The 21,601-nt window shown below is 40.6% G+C and overlaps 1 protein-coding gene across 3 annotated transcripts in view; it reads right to left on the bottom strand.

The window, feature by feature from the left end:
• Window positions 1-10,146: 10,146 nt before the first annotated feature.
• TTC8 (tetratricopeptide repeat domain 8) overlaps window positions 10,147-21,601 on the bottom strand; it is a 54,642-nt gene continuing 43,187 nt past the window's right edge. For all 3 annotated transcript variants that reach the window (XM_081830081.1, XM_081830079.1, XM_081830080.1), the window contains 5 exons: window positions 18,667-18,806; window positions 17,140-17,314; window positions 16,715-16,837; window positions 13,221-13,304; window positions 10,147-10,772 (listed from right to left, as the gene is read on the bottom strand). In XM_081830081.1, the coding sequence (XP_081686207.1) occupies window positions 10,656-10,772; window positions 13,221-13,304; window positions 16,715-16,837; window positions 17,140-17,314; window positions 18,667-18,806 (639 nt within the window). In that variant the 3' untranslated portion in view covers window positions 10,147-10,655. The remainder of the gene's footprint in view (window positions 10,773-13,220; window positions 13,305-16,714; window positions 16,838-17,139; window positions 17,315-18,666; window positions 18,807-21,601) is intronic.

Here is a 21,601-nt window from a genome sequence, read left to right on the forward strand (position 1 = left end):
TTTGATTTCCCAAATGGTATCTACACAGTAACTTCTAGGATCTTCAGATTAACTTGCAATTAAAAAAAAAAAAAGAATATGATCTCCTCCACCATATATACACCTATACCTACACACACACACACACACACACACACACACACACAGATACACCAAGAAAATACCCTGCAGAACCCCAAAAGTGTAATCTGTGTGGCACCATGTGGGCAGAAATGGATGTGCGAGCAAAGCCAGCCCAGAAAGTGTCTCCAAACACTTATTCATCCTCCTACCCCCTTCCAAACACATTGCGTTGAGTTTACAGCTTTGAAAATGTAATTAACACTTTTATTCATGGGAGAGTAGGCCCTGAGATTTTTTTTAACAGGATATACGAGAAACAGATTCAAATCTCAATGAGCAATGGTTCACCCGAAGGATAAACCAAGTAGAGCCACCATTTTCTGGTCTCCTAGAAAATGGGCTTAGGTCAACCTTTCTTTGAATCCTGCTGTCATCGTGTCCTATCCCTGTATCCCATTTGAAAATTAAACTGCACTGAGTACAGCTCCAAGCAATACCATGGTGAAAGCCCAGAAAAGCTATTTGAATAGATAGAACCTAAAGCTTTCTGGCTCTTTGCTGTGATAACGTCACCAGCCGCCCTCCCAGGCTGGGGATCTGCAAGAGCAGTGCCCCTGCAAGGTGGCTGCTCTCATGGTGTGAGCTTAGGGATGCCGTGGGGCTCCTCCAGCCCCAAATGTCTCTCATATCATTCTGCCATGATGCCTGAAGTCCCATGTAAAAATTACAAGTATTTTACTTAGGAGAGAGAAACGCATCAAGCAGCCAACATTAAGAGCAATTTTGGCATCATCTTGAGGGAAGAAGACAGAACTGGCAAATATTGGGGAAGGGGTACAGAGTTCTAGAAAAGGAGATGCCGCTGGGCAGGGTAGGGCAGAACTTCGAGACCTGAGCAGCAGGAAAGGAGGCTGGGTGAGCCAGAGGGGAAGGGGGAGGGGAGGGAGGCACTAAACAGGGCAATCTCCACCCACTTAATTCTTCTACCTCAAGCTGAGAAAATAGAAGGATAGCGTGGATACTGCTGGAGAAGCTACAGGCTAAATTATAGACCTTCGCCCTGGAACAGCTGCTTTGTGTGAAAATGTGAGGGATATGTTATTTTTATATTAAAACAAATACAGATATGCTTGGGGGTTAGTTGCAAGATCCACGTGGCTATTTTAAAGAGAACAAACCAGAAGGCTCCAGCCTCAAATGTCATGCTCACTGGGGACCTCTTGGGGTGACTTTCTCAGCTCTGCCATCTCGCCAGCCCCTGTTAGTGACTGTCATCATGCACCTGGAAAAGCTACTGGCTAAAGAGCTTCGAGGACATGAAACTAAGGAGTCTTGTCCTGGGAAATCAAGAACACAGTGCAGTCATGAGAAATTGTGTTCTTTTCAATGGAAGTTCCTGAGAAATTTTTTTCCGATTGACATCCTATCGGGGGCTATAAAACCAAAATAAGCTCCCTGTAAGCCTGACAGGTCAGTATGGAGGGGGTGTACTGCATCCCGTTTCTGTCAGAGTCATTTGGGATTTTCTCCCACTTCCTTTCGAATGAATGAACATCGTCCATGCTTATTCACTGTAACGGAACTACGACGTGCTCAGTGGTGTTTGAGGTGACCATTTCCAATCACAGGACTCCCTAGCCTGGGAAGTTGAATACATTCTGTTTTGCCTTCCAGTTAGTGTCTACATTCTTAGCAGGCTGCACGGTTGGGAAAGTGGAAATGTACTGGTATAGTGGGGAATAGACGTATTTAAGTCCTCTTTCAGTCTCTTACCAGCTGTGTGGCTGTGGGGGGACCATTTTATGTCTCTGAACTTTCTGTTTCTCATCTGTAAGATGGGGATCTGAATTGCTGGACGGCCAGGCCCACAGGGTTGCTGAGAGTGTCAGAGAAGATCATAAAGGCACTTTGTGACCTATAGAACTCATGGAAATATCAGGACATGTTCTGATGGGAGACCTCTCATCGTGTGTGAACCATTTGTACCCTCATGTCTTGAGAGAGCAGGGGGAGGGGCAGAGGGAAAGGGAGAGAGAGAACCTCAAGCAGATTCCCCACTGAGCATGGAGCCTGACTTGGGGCTCAATCCCAGGACCCTGAGATCATGACCTGAGCCAAAATCAAAAGTCAGCCACTCAACCGACTGAGCCCTCCAGGCGCCCCTCCCCCCAACTCTGCGTTTTACTATCTAGGTGACCTTGGGCATGATATGTAACCCCTCTGAGGTTATCACCGGGAAAATGGGAATCATGACAGTTAATTTGTAGAGTCGTAAAGATTACAAGCAGTGGGCACCTAATTCGTAGTAATTACCTCTCTTTACGATGTTCCTTCTCCCTACCCCTGATCACAAGTATTTCATGAGGGTCTCGAAGGGTAGTCTGGATCCTTCAGCTTGAAGTCCTCTCTCTAAAGGAAGCTGGGACACCTCCCACTGGACCTCTACTGGACACCTCTCATTCGAATTGTAGTAATAGGTAGATTCTTTAATAGATATAGGCCTATTTAGATTATCTATTTCTTCTTGAGGGAACTTGAATAGTTTGTGTCTTTTGAGGAATTTAAAGGTAAAGGTGCTCTTAGAAACCACCTAGCAGGGCACCTTGGTGGGTTAGTCAGTTAAGCATCTAACTCTTGATTTTGGTTGAGTTCATGATCTCAGGGTCATGAGATCGAGCCTGGCGTCCAATCCCATGTCAGGGGTCTGCACTCAGTGGGGAGTCTGCTTGAGATTCTCCCTCTCCCTCTACCCCTCTCTCCCCATACTCTCTCCCTGCCAAAATAAATAAATAAATCTTAAAAAAAAAAAAAAAACCACCTAGCAAATTGGTTCTCAAACTTTAGAATACATCAGAGTAACCACAGCCTCCCTCTAGACACTAATTCTAATGTTGTAACAAATACCATAATGGAAAAAAACTGTAGCCTGGGGGAAGTATTACTGTTTCTATTTCCCCCAGATTCCTGTTTCATGAAATACAAAAGTATCACATAACTAGTAGCCCTGCATTTATAAAAAGACAGCAGTCTTGCTAAGAAAACTATTGTTGCAAACCATGATTAATGAAGCACCATCTGTGATATTCAGTGTTCTTTTCATGAGTTGGGGCTATCTAGGCCATTTTTATGCCTTTGAGTGCAAATGGGAGGACAAAAGGGTGAAACCACAGAGAAGTGTGGCATATCTGATTGGTTGCATGTACTATGCAGCTGAGAAATTTTTATTTATTATCTAGTATAAGTGTATCCATTTTCACACTCTTCCCAGAAAACTTAATTTAAAATTTATATCCAGCTTTATATTCTCCAGCTGATCCTAAACATTGCGTCCAGATCAGTTCTTACAAAACACCTGCCTCCTCATCAACCTGAACTCAGGTAAAGCTTGAACTCCTTAACTACGGATTCAAAACCTTCTGTGTTCCAGTTCTCCCTGTGCCTCCAAATTTTGCTCTCATGCCTAGCCTACTCCTGTGGCTACTGCCCAACTCTCACCCAGACAAATTCATATTTTAGAGGCCCCCAAATATGTTCGCTCATTAGCATTACCTGAAAGGTCCCTCCCTAGCCGCTCTCTCCTCAGGCTGCTCAGAAACCTTCTTCACCTGACTATTAATTAATATAGGACCCTGGGATCATGACCTGAGCCGAAGGCAGAAGCTTAACGACTGAGTCCCCCAAGGCATCCCTGGTGTATCCTTTCTTATACTTGTAACCTATTCATGTCTTCACATTTAATGTGTGTTTTTTGTAGGTAGTATGTATCTGGGTCTTTCTTTTCTGTCCAATCCGAAAATCTCTGCCTTTTAACTGGGGATAACTGCATTTAATTTAGACCAGGCTATGGACTGAATTGTGCCTGCCCAAATTCATCCATGAAGCCCTAATCCCTGGTAGGACTACATTCGGAGATTGGGCTTTAAAGAGGTAATGAAGGTTAAATGAGCTCATAAGGTTGAGACCTTCATTCACTACACCCGTTGCCCTTATAAAAAGAGAAAGACACCCTGAACTCTCTTTCTCTCTGTCACGCCAGGACACAGCAAGAAGGCAGCCATCTACAAGCCAGGAAGCGAGCTCTCACCAGGAACGGAATTGACTCACACCTTGATCGTGGACTTCCCAGGCTCCAGAACTGTAAGAAAATAAATTTCTCTTGTTTAAGCCACCCCGTCTGTGGTGGGCTTATTGTGGCCACCCGCGCTAAGACAGGCCATTTACATTTAATACGATTATTGATGTGGTTCAGTTTAAATCTACCGTACTGTTTGTTTTCAGCTTGCACTGTCTCTTCTTTGTTCCCCTGTCCCTCTTTATCGTCTTCCTTTGTTACCTGCATGGTACAGACATGCTGTTGTGGGACTTCAGAGGTAAGGGATGTTCATTCCACTCGATCAGGGTGCACTTCTGAGGGAGCTGCATCTGAAGGCATCCTAAGCTTTGGACATGCAGAGGTTGAGGTTAGGAGCATTCAAGGCTGAGAGAAAACCATACCCCCAAACCTCAAATGCACCGAATATGCTGAAAACTATTAATTGTGTTTGGTTGGAGCACAGGTGGCATATAGGGAAGGCGTGAAAATTGCGGAATTCCAAGTAGGTTTGAACCTGTTGCCGGGAGGATGCAAAGAGCTGAGAGAATTCAATTTATAACAAAAGCCATTTGCCTTTAAGTGCTATATATAGTTCTTGGAATTTTTGGAAATTAATAACTCAGCCAACACATAACTTTGAAAAAAGTCTTTTCTTGGGGAAGAAAAAGTGCTTCTCTAACTTTTCCTGTACTTACTCTGCCAATGCCATCCAAAATTCTTACTTGCATCTGGGTTTTACCTACACCTGTTTTCCACAGAAAAGAAAAAGTCAAAATACAATAAAGTAGGTAGCTCTAAGATATAAAACTAGTGAGAATAACTAAGCACTTCCTATAGGAAAAATTTCCACGTGTCTGATCTGGTAGGATAGCCTTTTAAAAGGCAAAAAGTCATCATTTCATAATACAAAACTTTAAAACTTCCATTAAATTTTTTAAAAATTTAATTGAGATATAACTGACATAGAACATATTAGTTTCAAACATAAAACGTGGTGATTTGATATATGTATATGTTACAAAATGATCACAATAAGGAGTTAACATTTATCACCTCACATAGTAACATTTTTTTTTCAGTGAAGAGTTTTAAGATCTATTCTTTTAGTAACTTTCAAATATACAACACAGCATTATTAACTGTAGTCACCATGCTGTACATTGCATCCCTAGGACTTATTTTATAATTGGAAGTTTGTAGCTTTTGATCACCTTCCCCCATTTTGCCCACCTTCCATCCCCATCTCTGGTAACCCCCAACCTGTTCTTTGTATCTATGAGTTCAGGGGTTTTTTGGGGAGGGCAGGGGTTAGATTCTCCATGTAAATGATATATAGTATTTGCCTTTCTCTGACTTAGTTCACCTAGCATAATTCACTCAAGGTTCATCCATGTTGTTGCAAATGGCAGGATTTCTTTTTTTTTTTTTTAATAGCTGAATAATGTTCCATTGTATACAGACACCACATTTTCTTTTTTTTTTTAATTTTTCTTTATTTTTATTTTGTTTTTGTTTTTTTTATTTATTCATGAGAGTCAGAGAGAGAGAGAGAGAGGCAGAGGGAGAAGCAGGCTCCCCGCCTAGCAGGGAGCCCGATGCGGGGCTCGATCCCAAGACCCTGGGATCATGACCTGAGCCGAAGGCAGACGCTTAACCATCTGAGCCACCCAGGCACCCCCAGACACCCCCAGACACCACATTTTCTTTATCCATTCATCCATCAGTGGACACTTAGTTTCCTTCCATGTCTTGGCTACTGTAAATAATGCTGCAGTGAACATGGGGGTACAGATAACTTTCCAAGTTAGTTTTTTTGCTTCCCTCAGATAAATACCCAGAAGTGGAATGACTGGATCGCAGGGTAGTTCTATTTTTAAATTTTTTTTTTTTTTTAAAGATTTTATTTATTTATTTGACAGACAGAGACACAGCGAGAGAGGGAACACAAGCAGGGGGAATGGGAGGAGAAGCAGGCTTCCCACGGAGCAGGGAGCCCAATGCAGGACTCGATCCCAGGACCCTGGCATCATGACCTGAGCCGAAGGCAGACGCTTAACGACTGAGCCACCCAGGCGCCCTATTTTTAAATTTTTGAGGAACCTCCATACTATTTTCCATACTGGTTGTACCAATTTACATTCCTACCAACAGTGCATGAGGGTTCCCTTTTCTCCACATCCTCATCAACACTTATTATTTCTCGTCATATAATAATATCCATTCTAACGTGTATGGGATGATATCTCACTGTGGTTTTGATTTGCATTGCCCTGATGATTAGTGATGTTGAGTTCCTTTTCGTGTACCTATTGGCCACCTGTATGTCTTCCATGCAAAAATGTCTCTTCAGATTCTCTGCCCATTTTTTAATCAGATTTTTTTGCTATTGTGTTGTATGAGTTCTTTATATATTTTGAAAATTAACCCCTTATTATATACATGATTTGCAAATATTTTCTCCTGTTCAGTAGGTTGCTTTTTCATTTTGTTGATGGTTTTCTTTGCTGTGCCGAAGCTTTTTAGTTTCATGTAGTCCCACTGGTTTATTTTTTGCTTTTGTTGCCTATACTTTGGGTGTCCGATCCAAAAAATGGCCAAAACCAATGTCAAGTTGCTTACCGCCTCTGTTTATCTTCTAGAAGTTTTATGGTTTCAGGTATTATAGTCAAGTATTCTGTTTTGACTTGATTTTTGCGCATGGGGTATTAAAGTGTTCCAGTTCCATTCACGCATGCGGCTGTCTAGTTTTCCCAGCACCATTTGTTAAAGACACGGTCCTTTTCTCATCGCATATTGTTGACTGCTTCGTCCTAAATTGATCATATATGTGTGGGTTATTTCTGGGCTCCTTATTCCTTTCCATTCATCTGTGTACCAGTTTTTATGCCAAAACATATTGTTTTGATTACAGTTTTGTGATATAGTTTGAAGTCAAGGATGCATTATACTTACAGTTTTGTTGTTCTTTCTCCAGATTGATTTAACTTTTTGGGCTCTTTTTGGTTCCAAATATTAGGATTGTTTTTTCTATTTCTGTGAAAAAAATGTCACTGGAAATAGGGATTGCATTGAATTTGTAGATTGCTTTGGGTAGCCTGGGTATTTTAACAGTATTCCAATTCATGAGCACAAAATATCTTTCCACTTATTTACATCTTTGGTGTCTTTCATGAATGTCTTGTAGTTTTCTTATAGTTTCAGCATACAGGTCTTTTAAAATTGATTACAATGATGGTTGCCCAACTGTAAGTATATTAAAAACCATCAAATGGTACACTTTAAAAGAGAATTGTATGGTATATAAATAATATCAAAAAAAGCTGTTATGTCAAAACAAAACAAAAAATCCTCTGGATTTGCTAATTGGGAGTTATTAATGACCTCAGTGGGAGAAATTCCAGTAGTGATTGGAGTTGAAGCCAGACTGAAGAGGGTCAAGGAATAAATGAAGTAAGCAACAAACATCACCTGCCTTTTCAAAATGTTGTGACAAAGGAGATAGGGTAGTGCTTGAAAGGGAGGAGGTTTAAAGGGACTGTGATTTGAAAAAAAAAAAGAGAGAAACAATCCTGTAAAGAAAGAAATTGAAGCTATTAGATCAGAGCAGCATGTGAGGTGTGAGGCAGGGGCAGTTGTAAAGTGTTGGAGCCCACAGAAACTTGAGTTTCAAACACCAGAAAAGGGTCCACTTTATTTAAATACGAAAAAAATCTTTCTTCCTCAAATCTATCTAGGTTTGGCCCTCTCTTCCCTAAGATAACGTGGTTGCTTTCTCCAAGACTTTCCGTCCTTTACACTTCACTAACAAATTACTCCTTATAGGTCAGGATTCGGGGAAGGAGAAGGATCACGGTGCAGGAAACAGTATAGTCCCCAAGGATTATAATTTAACCTTTATTAATCCTTATTCTTTCATCTCAAGAATTTGGCTTTAATATCAAGGACATAAAATCACAGCATCTCTCAAAAATGTTAAGTGTTTAGTCAGCCAAAAATAGGACTAATGCCATCTATGTGGAAGGATGTAAAACTGCAGTTGTTTTCAAATTGCTAAATCAAATTTTTTCCCCCAATATCTGAGCCTAGATAACCATTTTGGGAGTCTGGAGCATATCCGCAGACCATTCCCATTTATTCCCTAGAACTTGAAACTGTCCAGTAATGGCTTTTTAACTAAACTCCCATTTCTGGGTTCATTATTTTCCGGTGCTGGGTCCTACCACTGTATTTCGAAAATCTTTGTGGTTTTTCGGAATGCTTAAACTCAACCCCAGTTGAAAGCTCTTGATAGAAATCCCTCATGTTAAGAGTTAGTGGTGGAAACCACATTAAAAGTGTAGGGGTGTGCTATCTTTATGAATTTTCTTGTCTCTAGGCCATAAATTATGTTGGGTGCTCTGATGCTGGGACATGCCATTCAGAAATGTAACAGAACAATGAGTACCATTGGGGACTGGTTCAGATGTGACCTATTGGGAAGGAAGAACTACCAGCCCCAACAATTACTGCGCTGACAGTGGTCTTCTCATCAGTGGGAAGCTCAATGACGTTATTTTGGTCGAACAATTTGTATATGGATTGAACACCTTTTTAGCCAGGGTAGCAGACCATCGTTAACCTTCCTTCTGTGGAAACGTTGGCACTAAAGCCAGCGACGCAGTCCAGACATAATTTTGTTACAAAGATGTATGTAGCTTCGGCTGCACAGTGTTCTTTTCTGCCATCTTTACGCCTGGAGCCGTCTGACTCATTCTTTGCACTGGTGTTCACATCGAATTAACATAAACTCAAGACAAAAATATCTCCAGGTTACCTTAGGAATACGGACTCATTTATTTTTTGCTGTGTTAATATTCCCTTATTATGCAATTTTACTAATGCGTAGAACATTCATTTTAAATGGGAGTAGCTTTACTGACAGGAGAAACCCTGAGGTGATTTCCCTTGAGGGGTTAGAGTACATCCTCGGGGCCCACACTGCCTGCATTTGAATCCCAGCTCTGCCACTTACTCGCTTTATAACCGTGAGCAAGTTACTTGACTTCTCTGTGCCTCATTTTTCTCCTAAGTAAAATGGGAATAACAGCACCTTATAGGACTGGAGCGGGAATCAAAGGATTAATCCCCATCAAGCGCTTAGAACAGTGCTGGACACATACAACATCCTCCATAGATGCAAGCTGTTGGCTTTTATTTTAGATTAACTAAGAAAATGATTCACATTACAAAATTTCAACCTAAATATTGAATACAGTATTAGGACATTGGATCTCGCTTGAGGAAATTCTCATGAGCTCAAAAGCTAGCACTTGCATATGCTGTAGAAGCAGAAAAAGGTAAAGCACAAGAACAAGGTCTTGGGTTCTAGTGGCCACTGTACTACCACCGAGCAGTGGGACCCCAGGCCTTGCTTTGGTCATCTGTGCTGCAAAGACCTTCGTCTACACATCCTCTGAAGTCCCTGCCAGCCTCTAATGTGCTCTAATTCCTCGAATTCCCACCTTTCTGTTGTCAGCTAAGTAGTACTACTTACACGAATCTAAACAGAAATAAGTATCTGTAAAATAGTTTTCACGACATTAAAAACGGGAAAAAATAACCTGGAGGGGTCCCAAAGTCCAAACTCCAATTTTGGGTGGCTTTGTCCCTTGGACACATTTCCTTGTGTGAACACATTGATGCGAATTCCACTAAATATGGGAGAGACGAGTTCAAGAGCCTTTCCAGGATTTTGCAATGCACAGTCCTGGGATCTGGCCTAACCTCAGGGCTGACCGCCGGTGAGTCTCTGGGCCTGTGACTCCATTTCTAATCCTGATATTCTTACATTGACAATGTGATATTCCATAAATAGCTTCTCGGGAAAATACAAAATTGGTGCTACATCAAGTACAATTATGATTAGATTTCTAAGGTCATGGGACTTCTGAAAAACTTGTTTTATCTGAGATGCCTAAAATTAAAACTCATGAAAAATGACAGAATGATGGTGTATTATACACTGATTTATTTTAAAGCATAATATATAAGAAAATGTACAGTGTCTTAAAAAGCATTTGATAAATAGTTTTAAGTACAATTTTTAAGCTCTAATTGGGATGAATACACACACTTCTAGCCATAAAAGTGCAATTTTAATGGCAGATTTCAGACCTCTGAAGCTACATGTTAGCTAATGGACAAATTAACGACATTAAAAATATGCATTTATAAAAATTTGAGGAAATTCATGAAAATGTTTTGTAAACATTTATAAACGTCTATCATAAAATATCGGAGTTTCCACGATCTACTTACAAATATTAAATCCTATCTTTTATAATATTATACAAGTTATTATAATGTTTGCATTATAAATTCTTACGTAAACTCCCTTACGTCCTCTTCACTAATATCAAGCACAGGTTTGTATATCCTATATATATATATATATATAAACACACTACTTTTTCCCTTGTGTAATGCCCCCTCATAAGGATATACTTGGTCTGTGGGACAATCAGAGCATAGCAAAATGCTGCTTTAGCTGCTTAATTAAATGTTGGGTATCCACATGATCTGGAAATGCTGCTTCCGACTTCTGAGCAGCAACATAGCTTCTCTGTAGATCTCCAATCTGTAAGAAATACCAGAATAAGACCACAGAGTGAGATCACGAAAAAAGAGTAAGAAAGTAAAAAGAAAAAAAAGGATATAATATCTGTACTGTAGAAAATCAAAGGTTTTTAAGGGTAAAGCGTTTGATTATGCCACTTTGATTTTAGAATTCTTTCACTTAGGTTACAATTCAATCTTGAAAAATATGAGAAAAATAAAATAACCAATTATACAAATAATTTCTGCTCCATTACGGCTGTCTAGTTATGAATTCATAAACCTTGTTTTCTTTTCCTGTCACAGGTAGTATTATAAAAATAAAATAACATTGGCATACTACAACAGCCAGCTCTATATAGTTTCCAAAAGCCTTAGGGCAACTATTTGTAATGTACCATAAAGATTTTTTGGTTAGGGCATTATCTTTTAGACAGAAAATTCAAGCAAAAATGATTGTATATAAGATACAATATCTTATAATATATAAGATATTACAATATATATAAGATACAATACCTGGGGCGCCTGGGTGGCTCAGTCGGTTAAGCGTCTGCTTTCAGCTCTGGTCATGATCCCAGGGTCCTGGGATCGAGTCCCGCATCGGGCTCCCTGCTCAGCAGGGGGTCTGCTTCTCCTTCTCCCTCTGCTGCTCCCCCCTCCCACTTGTGCTCTCTTGCTCTCTCTCTCTCTAATAAATAAAATCTTTAAAGAAACAAAAGATACAATAACATGCTCAGGGAGGTTTTAAATGGAGCTAGCAGAGTAATTTGGGGGAAGATATCTGGCTTTAGAAGTTTATTAAGGGTATCTCTGATTTTCAATAAAGCTGGTATTAAAGTCCAGTCCCAAAGAAAAGCACACGGTATCTGGATCCATCTGAATAGATCTGGATTCATGCATACATTTATAAAAACCAAGAGCTTTTTAGTGTGTGCATGGACACAAAAAACCTAGATAATTCAATTCTGGCAGGTTTTTGGGCTTTTTTTGAAACATGTAATACATATTAAAAACATTTCCTTTTTTAAAACCCATAGCATTTCTTTTTAAGATACCATTTTCTTTTATGGAAAATATAACCTTTGCTTAAAAAAAATCTCCTTTGAGTTAGATATTATTAAAGTGTGATAAACTGAAAGTGGTTTAAGGAAATGGCAGCACAGAGCAGTGGAAAACACATGGGCATCGTTGGGTGCTGGGTATAAATTCCGACCCCGCCGCGGCCATGTGACCCTAGGGGACTCTAGGGGGGTCTTTTAAGCTCGACCAGCCTTGGGTTCCAGTCGAATGTAAGCTGCATGCGGTAGAGGTTTTGTTTTAGTCACTGCTGACATGCTCTGTGCCAACAACAGTGCCAGGTACACAGCAGAGGCTCCATAAATGAAACATCAGTTGTATGAAGAAAGGAGTCAGGAAGGTGAGGGAAACCTACGCGACAGGTTGTTGGGAGAATCAGAGAGGGTGTGTAGAGCCCCAGGGGCAGGGGCTGGCACCTGACAAGTCCTCAAAAATGACAGCTTAGTTCCAAAGCAGAAATGAAAGTGAGGATGGCTTCGTGTTTGTGCTTTGAAAAATGACATTTTCATAATGTCTTCTGGTCTAGCAAGAGTCTTTACATCAGCAAACACTTTTAGCCATCTCCTTAGCCTTCAAACTCACTTTCCATGTTAAAGGAAGATTTCTCAGTAAAAGTTAGTTATTGGATACCTTTTATCTGTTGTTCTTATTGAAAATGGCATGATTCCTTTTAGCGCTTGGATATTAACGGACTCGTAACACAGTATTAACAGTTCTATTTTGCCCACACTGTTCACAGCTAAAATAGCTTCCTCTCATATCCCTAATTTTATAGCAATTACGCCAGAGCCTTGACGGCAGCATCAAGGTCTACAATAAAATACAAGACTTCTTTGCTATAAAAGCCAATTACTAAATCCTTCCTCAACCAGGAATTACTTAATGAGTATTTTTTTTCTTTTTTTTTTTTAAAGATTTTATTTTATTTATTTATTCATGAGAGACAGAGAGGAGAGAGAGAGAGAGGCAGAGGGAGAAGCAGGCTCCTCGCTGAGCAGGGAGCCCGATGCGGGACTCGATCCCAGGACCCCGGGATCATGACCCGAGCCGAAGGCAGACGCTCAACCATCTGAGCCATCCAGGCGCCCGATGAGTATTTTTTTCATGACTAAATGTCCTATTTTAAAAATAAAATAATTCTGCAATTGATATTCTGCAATAATCTATAATGCAATCTGTAATATTTAGCCCATATTCAGTGATAAATTTCTTTAAGGTTTATTGAACTGTCCCCTGAAGTGAAGGACAGATGGATACAATATTTATAAAACCATTTCTTTCAAAACATTACTAGAATTTCCTTATGTATCTTTCCTTATTTAGCTGTACTTTTTTTAAAACCAGGAAAGAAAAAGAAACAGATCGGATGATGAACTGATAAAGAGAATACCTTATCAGAGACCGTTGCAAAATTGAAATGTGGCTCATACATATGGGGTGCTAAAGATGATGCAGTTTGTAGCAGTGCTCTTGCCTGTATTAAAAAAAAGGGGGGGGGGAGAAAACCAAAGGTATATGAGCATCTATCAGCACGATATTTGTGACTTGTGTGTGTGTGTGTGATTTGGTATTTTTTGTGGGTTTTTTTTTTTTTTTTGGTAAAAGAATCCTTTACCCAAGATACAGGACCTTAATAAACATGATCCTGTGATAGATACAGATGACATTCCTTGTGAAATATGACTTACTGAAATACAATTAATACTTACAGCTTCCCAAAATTAATGATAAAAACGCTTCAAAATATGAAGAAACTTAAGAGTAGATTTAAAGTCGAGAACCACGGATCTTGTAAAGTTTGTATTTCAATATGACAAATCAAAATATAATCCTTTCAATGCTAAAAAAAAAAAGCCTTATTAACCTCGTTTTTATTGCTATTGATTGGTTTCTTAGGCTTCTAATTACCTGTTCTCTAATGCTACGACAAAAATAATAATATATTTCCAAGCTCCAAGTTCTGTGCTAGAAGACTGTGATGAGCATTTATTACAATGCTGACCTCAAAATAACATGTGAATGCAACTGAAAAGGACAAGCCTTCTGTTCTCTCAAGTACTCAAAAAACAAAGTTGGCATCCCCTACAGGCTCAAAGGATCCTTAGGACCACAAACTCACCATTCCAAGCTGCTGACCACCCCTCCAATTTCTAACTAAATCCAAAACCTCCACCCATGACCTGTGGACAAATGTGTGTATTTTTTTTTTTTAATGGAAAATAACCAATGGGAAGGTAGATACTGATTTTTGTTTTATGATTAGCTATTTTTCTTTTAATCGAGGTATAATTTTTAGTAATAAAATAGAGGTTAGTAGCATGAAAACTTTCACCAAAACCTTTCAAATCAGCTTAGTAGAGAAACTGTAACAAGTAGGAAACAAAAGCACCAACATGGGAACAGAGAAGATCACAAAAGCACTTGTTTCATATGGACATAGGTAAAGTTCCATCACAGAACAAGTTCCCATTTTAGACTACAGTTACTCAACAACACGGGTTTGAATTGCATGGGTCCACTTAGGTGTGGATTTTTTCAATAAATACAGTACTATAAATGTATTTTCTCTTTCTTATGATTTTCTTAATCACATCTTATTTTCTCTAGCTTACTTTACTGTAGAATACAGTACATAGTACGTATGACACAAAATGTGTTAATTGTGTACATTCTTGGTAAGGCTTCTAGTCAACAGTGGGGTCTTAGTAGTTAAGTTTGGGGGGTTCAAAAGTAATACTTGAATTTTCAACCACATGGGGGGTCAGCACCCCAATCCTGTGTTGGTCAAGTGTCCTCTGTAGTTAGTTTTTGTTGACAAAATACAAACCCATCTTTTTGGGGGGAATTTATGAAATAAAGGCAACATCCAAGGATGTTTCTTTTCTTGTTGTGTTACAAGTTCATCACGGTGCTTAGGAGACCAGGCGGGAGGTTAACACTATATTTAGTGTTACGTTTTTTTTTTTTTTTTAAAGATTTTATTTATTTATTTGAGAGAGAGAATGAGATAGAGAGAGCATGAGGGGGGGAGGGTCAGAGGGAGAAGCAGACTCCCTGCTGAGCAGGGAGCCCGACGCGGGACTCAATCCTGGGATTCCAGGATCATGACCTGAGCCGAAGGCAGTCGCTTAACCAACTGAGCCACCCAGGCGCCCTTAGTGTTACGTTTAATGCTATATATCCCTTAATATTTATCAGACCAACCTGATAAATATTAAGACCTATTTTTTAAATAAAGTTAGAAGGTAACTTCTGCAGGTAAAGTTACTTACCTTCCTTGAGTCCCTGTTTCTTCATCTTTAAAGTCTAGAATGTAGCACTTATCTATCCTTGATTGTCAGTAATATTGTAGGAATATATTTAGCGTTTTAAACTTTTTAGTAATAGAATTTATTATTATAAATATATAATAATATAACTTATTAATAATAATAATATAATTTATTAAGCATCTACCGTGTGCTCAGTCCTAGGCTACCATGTCCAGCGCTTTCCATGCATAATCTGCTTATCCTCACAGAACACTTTCAGGTCCTGCTGTTACCTCACTTTATATGCTGTCTGTTCACTTCACAAATACGGACCCACTACCCATCACATGCCAGGCACTGTTTTTGATGCTGAAAATACAGCAGTTGGAAGACAAAGAAGGTCCCTATTTTCACGTGGCTGCCATGCTCCATTCTACATATAAATATGAACATATCTGATAAAATAAGTATGGTGAAGAAAACATATAGTCAGAGATGTGATAGTGCCTGAGGGCTCCTTTAGACAGATGTCTGAGATGACCTTTCTAAGGAGGTGGTGATTAAGCTAAGACCCGACTGACAAGAAGAAAAGTCACTGCGGGATCTGAAAGAAGAACATTCCAAAAGCTGTAAAGTCAGAACGGGCACAGCATATTTGCAGAGCGGGGAGGCAGCTGATGTGTCCGGAAGTCGGTGTGAAGGGAGAAGTGATGAAAGATGTGGTCTGAGGGGAAGCTAGAGGCCGGATTATGTGGGACCCTGTAGGCCAAGATTTGAATCCACATTTCATTCCAAATGAAAAGGAAAGACTTTGGAGGATGCCGAGCAAAGCAGTGATAAATCATTCTTGTTTTTTTAAAAAATCCCTTCCGCTGTTGAGAGGAGGACGTGTTACAGGGTACAATTACTTGCTGACCTAAGTGGAGACAAAAAGACCAGCAAGGAGACCGTTGTTGTAGAGTCCAGGCAAGAGAGGAGTGGGGTCTGGAGAAGGGTGGCAGAGGTGGGGTAAAGCGGCCAGGTCCGGGATGGGGCTTGGAGGTAAAACTTGGCAGGGCCTGCCGAACACGATGGGGTGTGGGGTGGCCACGCGAGGCAGCTGGGACAGAGAGGTTTCAAGTGGGGCTCCTAGGACTTTGGCTGGAGCACCCAGCTGGTGGATGGGGGACTGGGAACGGTGCAACAGCTCACTAAGGGAGGGAGGACCAGGGAGGTACAGATTTGTCCTGATAAAACCAAAGGGTAAGAGAAAACAGAAAGATTAAGTAACTTGTCCAACGTCACATCACTAATATGTGCCAGAACCGGGATTCAAATCTAGCCAGTCAGACTCTAGAGCTCATTTTTCAACTGCAGCATGTAAGGGGGGCCTGGGTGGCTCAGTGGGTTAAGCGACCGGCTCTTGATTTTGGCTCAGGTCCTGATCTCAGGGTCCTGGGATCAAGCCCAGGCTCTGTGCTCAGCAGGGAGTCTGCTTGGGATTCTCTCTCTCTCTCTCCCTCTGCCCCTCCCACTTGTGTTCTCTCTCTCTCAAAGAAATCTTTTAAAAATAAACTGCAGCAAAGACAGCTACACCTGACAGCCCCTCTTTGAAGAAAGCAGATTGTCCACTGTGCCATAGTAGTTCACTGACCTGCTCGACGTGGCCCTTCCGCATCTCCAGCACGGCCAGGTTGTTGTAGGCCTCGGCGTGGTGGTTGTTGTTGACCAGAGTGAGCCTGAAGCACTGATGGGCCAAGTTGATATCCCCTATGCCCTTGAACAGAGAAGCATGTATTCACACACACAGATCCATACACTTCCGCCCGCCATCTCCTCCCTTCTTTCCTCGAGTATGTCTTTTCTGCTACCAAGCAACAAGTACTGATCATAATCAAGTGTGAATTGTATATATGAGGAGTTAACCTGAGACAATACATTCTAGGGTGACTCTCAGAAATCGCTCAATCGCTACAGAAGACCATAACTAACCAAACCTGGATTTACGATACCCAAACATTCCTTCAAACTTGCGGCTACCTTTTCTATACCAGAAATTGCATGAGAGAAACAACCTACCACAGCTACGTGGCCCAGGTTGTACCAGACATCGGCTGCCTCTTCTTCATTTTCAGCCAGAGCAAGGGCACGTTCGAACGAGGTCAGAGTCATATCATACTGCTGGGCATAGAAGCAGCAGAGCCCCAGATTGTTAAAGAGCTGACAGTTATAAACACCCATCTGCAGGAGTCGCCTTTTTGAAAAGGAGAACACATATTTTGGTGTCAGACCAACCTGATAAATATTAAGACCTATTTTTTTATAAAGTTAGAAATGTTTTATAATTTTTAACATCCCCAAAGAATAGAAGGTATTACAGGAAATGGAAAAAAATGTCAAAGCAAACACAAAAGCATGTCTTTTTTAAGGGTACTGGTCATGGGTAATGTGTCCAGAGGCAAGGTCAGAATCAACTTGCGTAAGTTCTTTTCCCCAAAAAAATTCTGCTAGAGAAAACCAAGCTACAAAAGTGTCACATAAAGTAAAACCCACAACATTTTGCTTCATAAAGGTTTGGTGTCAAGCAGTAAACCCCCGAGACCTTCTAATCTAATTTGAGGGCTGTGTTTAGGATTTACCTTCAAGTTCTCAGCTAAATTAAATCTTGGTTTTGGTTATCTGTAGTATTTTGTGGTTTGGCTGTGTCTACTGACCTTCCAGTGAGCTTCCACCAAGGAAGACAAGACCATCAGTGTGATCCCTACCTTATCCACTCAGCTCTCATGCTAGAGCTCAAAAAACCCATTTGTTTCTATGCATCATTAATCCCAAAGGATAAGACCATTCACATAAGCAAATGAAAATCCACTTCAGCAGCCCTGAGGAACCCATGACCCATTTTCAGGGTGGGAGAGCAGAGGCAACTGCCTGTGCCTAAAACAACACTCATTTTATCATATTTTATGCTGCCGACATATATTTGGAAAGAACTCTCATCAGCAGCCAGTTATCTCCTTGTATATTACCTAAGGGCAGAAGAGGAAATCAAAATTTAAAAATTAATCTCAGAAGCCATCTGTAAGATGAAATAAGAATGTGCTCAAAAGAGAACCAGAGACCAGAACTTATTTAGGCTTTGAAAACTTATTTGGACAAGAGTTGACAATACTTCACAGAACAGGGGAACCTGTTTCAGGTCCTCAACAGGGCTTGGAACCTGGGACCCACTGCTCTTTGCAAATCTCGTCACTGTTTCCACTTCGGGGTCTTTATAGGCCATGTGGTGGTTTTAAGAGAAGCAGTGATGGGAAGAAATGTTTCCAGGAACTATTAAACAGTTACTCATTGACAAGAAAATGGCTAATTCATACAATGACGGGCATTAAAAACTCAATTATCCAGGTATGTTTCTGCAAGATGCCAAATATCTGCACATTTTCAAATTCTTAGATGTCACTTGAATGCTCATAAAACCTCTGGGTGCTTGAATGTTTAGTCTCCTATAGACATGGCCTATATATTATGTGTCTACATTTTCACACCATCATTATTGCTGCTGCACCAATATTTCACAGGAAAGTTCTATGCAGAGAGTGTAAAGCACACCTGTAAAACCGAAGAGCTATTTCTGGCTGATCAGAATAAAAGTGGTTGCTTCCGATGCACGCAATGGCTTCCACATGAGTATTGTCCTGTTTCAAAACTTCTCTGTAGTATTCCGCTGCTGATGAAATATTGTTCATTTCCTATTCTCCAATAAGACAGAAAAAGCAGTACTTCAGTGCCAGGAAATTATTTTTCTTCTGGCTGATTTATGTTCATTCATTCAACAAATATTGAGAGCCTACCATGTGCCAGACTGTGTTCTAGGCCCTGAGGACACAATACGAACAAAAAGACAAAGCTGCTATCCTCAAGGAGGGTACAGCTGGTAAGGAAGACAAGCGAATGAACAAATAGGTAATATAATGTCAGGCAAATATAACATATGAAGAAAGGCAAGGAGAGGGGCGCCTGGGTGGCTCAGTCGGTTAAGCGTCTGCCTTCCACCCAGGTCATGATCCCAGAGTCCTGGGATCGAGCCCCCGCTGAGCTGGAAGCCTGCTTCTCCCTCTGCCCATCCCCCTGCTTGTTCTCGTGCGTGCTCTCTCTCTCTCTCTCTCCCCCCACCTCAAAAAAAAATAAAATCTTAAAAAAAAAGAGGGAGAGAGAGAGACCAGAGAGATGCTCTCTCTCTCTACCATATGAGGGTATAGATAGAAGGTGTCTGTCTACAGACCAGGAAAAGGGCCCTCACTCAGAAATGAATTGTCCACCACCTTGATCTTAGACTTCCCAGCCTTCAGAATTATGGAAATAAATTTTATGTCCTTTAAGCCTCCCAGTTTATGGTATTTTGTTACAGCAGCCTGAGAAGACTAAGATATTGTCCTTCCAAAGAATAATCTCCACACCTAGGCAGCAACCTGACCACTGAACATAATGGCCCTGAGCCGCCTGGGTCCCCATGAACATGACTTTTCTGGTTTCCAGGGCAACAACATCCTATAGTGCAAGGCTTCAGTATTACTGTTGTCCAAGTTGGTGTCTTAGTCTGCTCGGGTTCCTATACCAAAATACCACAGACTGTGGCTTAAACAACAGAACTTTATTTTCCCACAGTTTTGGAGGCTGTAAGTCCAAGGTCAAGTGCCAGCATGGCGGGGATCTTGTGAGGACTCTCTTACAGGCTTACAAAGGGTCACCTTCTCACTGTGTCCTCAAAAGGCAGAGGGAGCACCAGCACACTCTGGTGTCTCTTCTATTAAGGGCATTAATCCCACCATGAGGGCCCCACCCTCATGACCACATCTAAACGTAATTATCTCGAAATGCCTCATCTCTAAATACCATCACACTGGGGGTTAGGGCTTCAACATATTAATTTGGGAGGAACACGATTCAGCCCAATGCAAAAAGACTCCAGCCTGAATGGATAATTGTTTCAAGGCTTTCAGTTCTATAAAATTACCTTGGAATGTTTGTATACTTGATTGATGGGCACATAATTATGTAATCTTGAGGAATTTTAGACTGAAACTAATTTGTGTTTTTGGCAACCCCATATGTAGTTTTCTAAACGTGTTATTGTAAAATATGTGCTTATGCTAAATAAATTTAAACACTGAAAAAGGTTATAAAATGAAAAGTAATAGTCCCCTCTCCAAATCCAGTCAGAAGTTCTGGAATAGTTTGAGTATTTTTCAAGAAACTTTGTTCATATATGTGTAGACATACATGTATGCAAGTTTTTACCATAACATAATCATTCTACACATTCTGATACACGGTTCATTGTTTTTACTCTCAGTGTCTTGACTCTTTCCATATCAGCACAAAGGGTTCTACCCCATTACTTTTTTATTTCTGCATAGTTTTCTATCAATACATAGACCATAGTTTATTTAACCAGCCCCCTTTTGATGAAGCATTCATTTTTTTTTTGCTATAAAAAAATACTATAAAATCATCCTTGTTCATATTTTCTGAACTTGTATGAAAGCATCCTTAAGGAAAATTCCTACAAATGAAATTGCTGGGCCAAAGAGTATGCACGCTTGGAAATCTCATCAGTAATCGCAAACAGCCTCCAAATGGGTTGTGCCAACATACACTCCCAGCATCAGTGTTCATATGTGAGGTGTGTTCCTCACAACCTTGACAACCCTACATGTCCTGGAACTTCTCCATCTGTGTCAACCTGATTACATCAAAAAAGGCATCTCATTATTTTAGTTTTTATTTCTTCAATTATGACTGAGGTTAGGCATTTAATACACACCTATTTATATTTCCTTTTCTGTGAACTGCCGATTCATGTCCTTTGCCCATTTTTCTATCCTACCTTTTGTTCTTTTACTATTGGCTTGTGTTATGGGGGCTTGGGTTGGAAACTGCCCTCCTGGATACAGGAGAGCTGGGGGCAGACGTGTGCCTCAGAGATCCCTGGGCACTGACTCTGTTTTCTCCTTCCAGATTAAACAAGTCTGCTGATGTGACTTAAGTTCAAAATCCAGGCAGTCCTGGTGTTTATAAACATTTCCTTCAGAGGAAAAGTATAGATGGTTTAAGGTCTTCCAGATGGGTCTTACCGAGCCCCAGTATGAAAGACAGTGGTGTAGCCATGGTGTAGCTGGAATTGGCTGTTGTCTCATCTCTGGGGTGATTTTACTTGCATGAAGAGGATCAGCAGCCACAATGCAGGCCAGTAGGAAAACAAGGGCTAATGCAAAAGCCACACCACGATTTCGACCCACAACTGCTCTGAGGAAACACCTTGTTTCCATAAGTGTTTACAATCTTGACTAAATGAGAACCTGTATGTTTGTGTTCATGCACATTTGTGTGTGTGTGTGTGTGTGTAATTCTCCCACAACCTGGAAACCACCTGAAATTCAGCAACTTTTTTTTTTTTTAAGATTTTATTTATTTATTTGAGACAGAATGAGAGAGAGAGAGAGAGCACATGAGAGGGGGGAGGGTCAGAGGAAGAAGCAGGCTC

This window comes from Leptonychotes weddellii, chromosome 9 (assembly GCF_054177405.1).
Source record: "Leptonychotes weddellii isolate Sample4059 chromosome 9, ASM5417740v2, whole genome shotgun sequence".
Classification (NCBI taxonomy): Eukaryota; Metazoa; Chordata; class Mammalia; order Carnivora; family Phocidae; genus Leptonychotes; species Leptonychotes weddellii.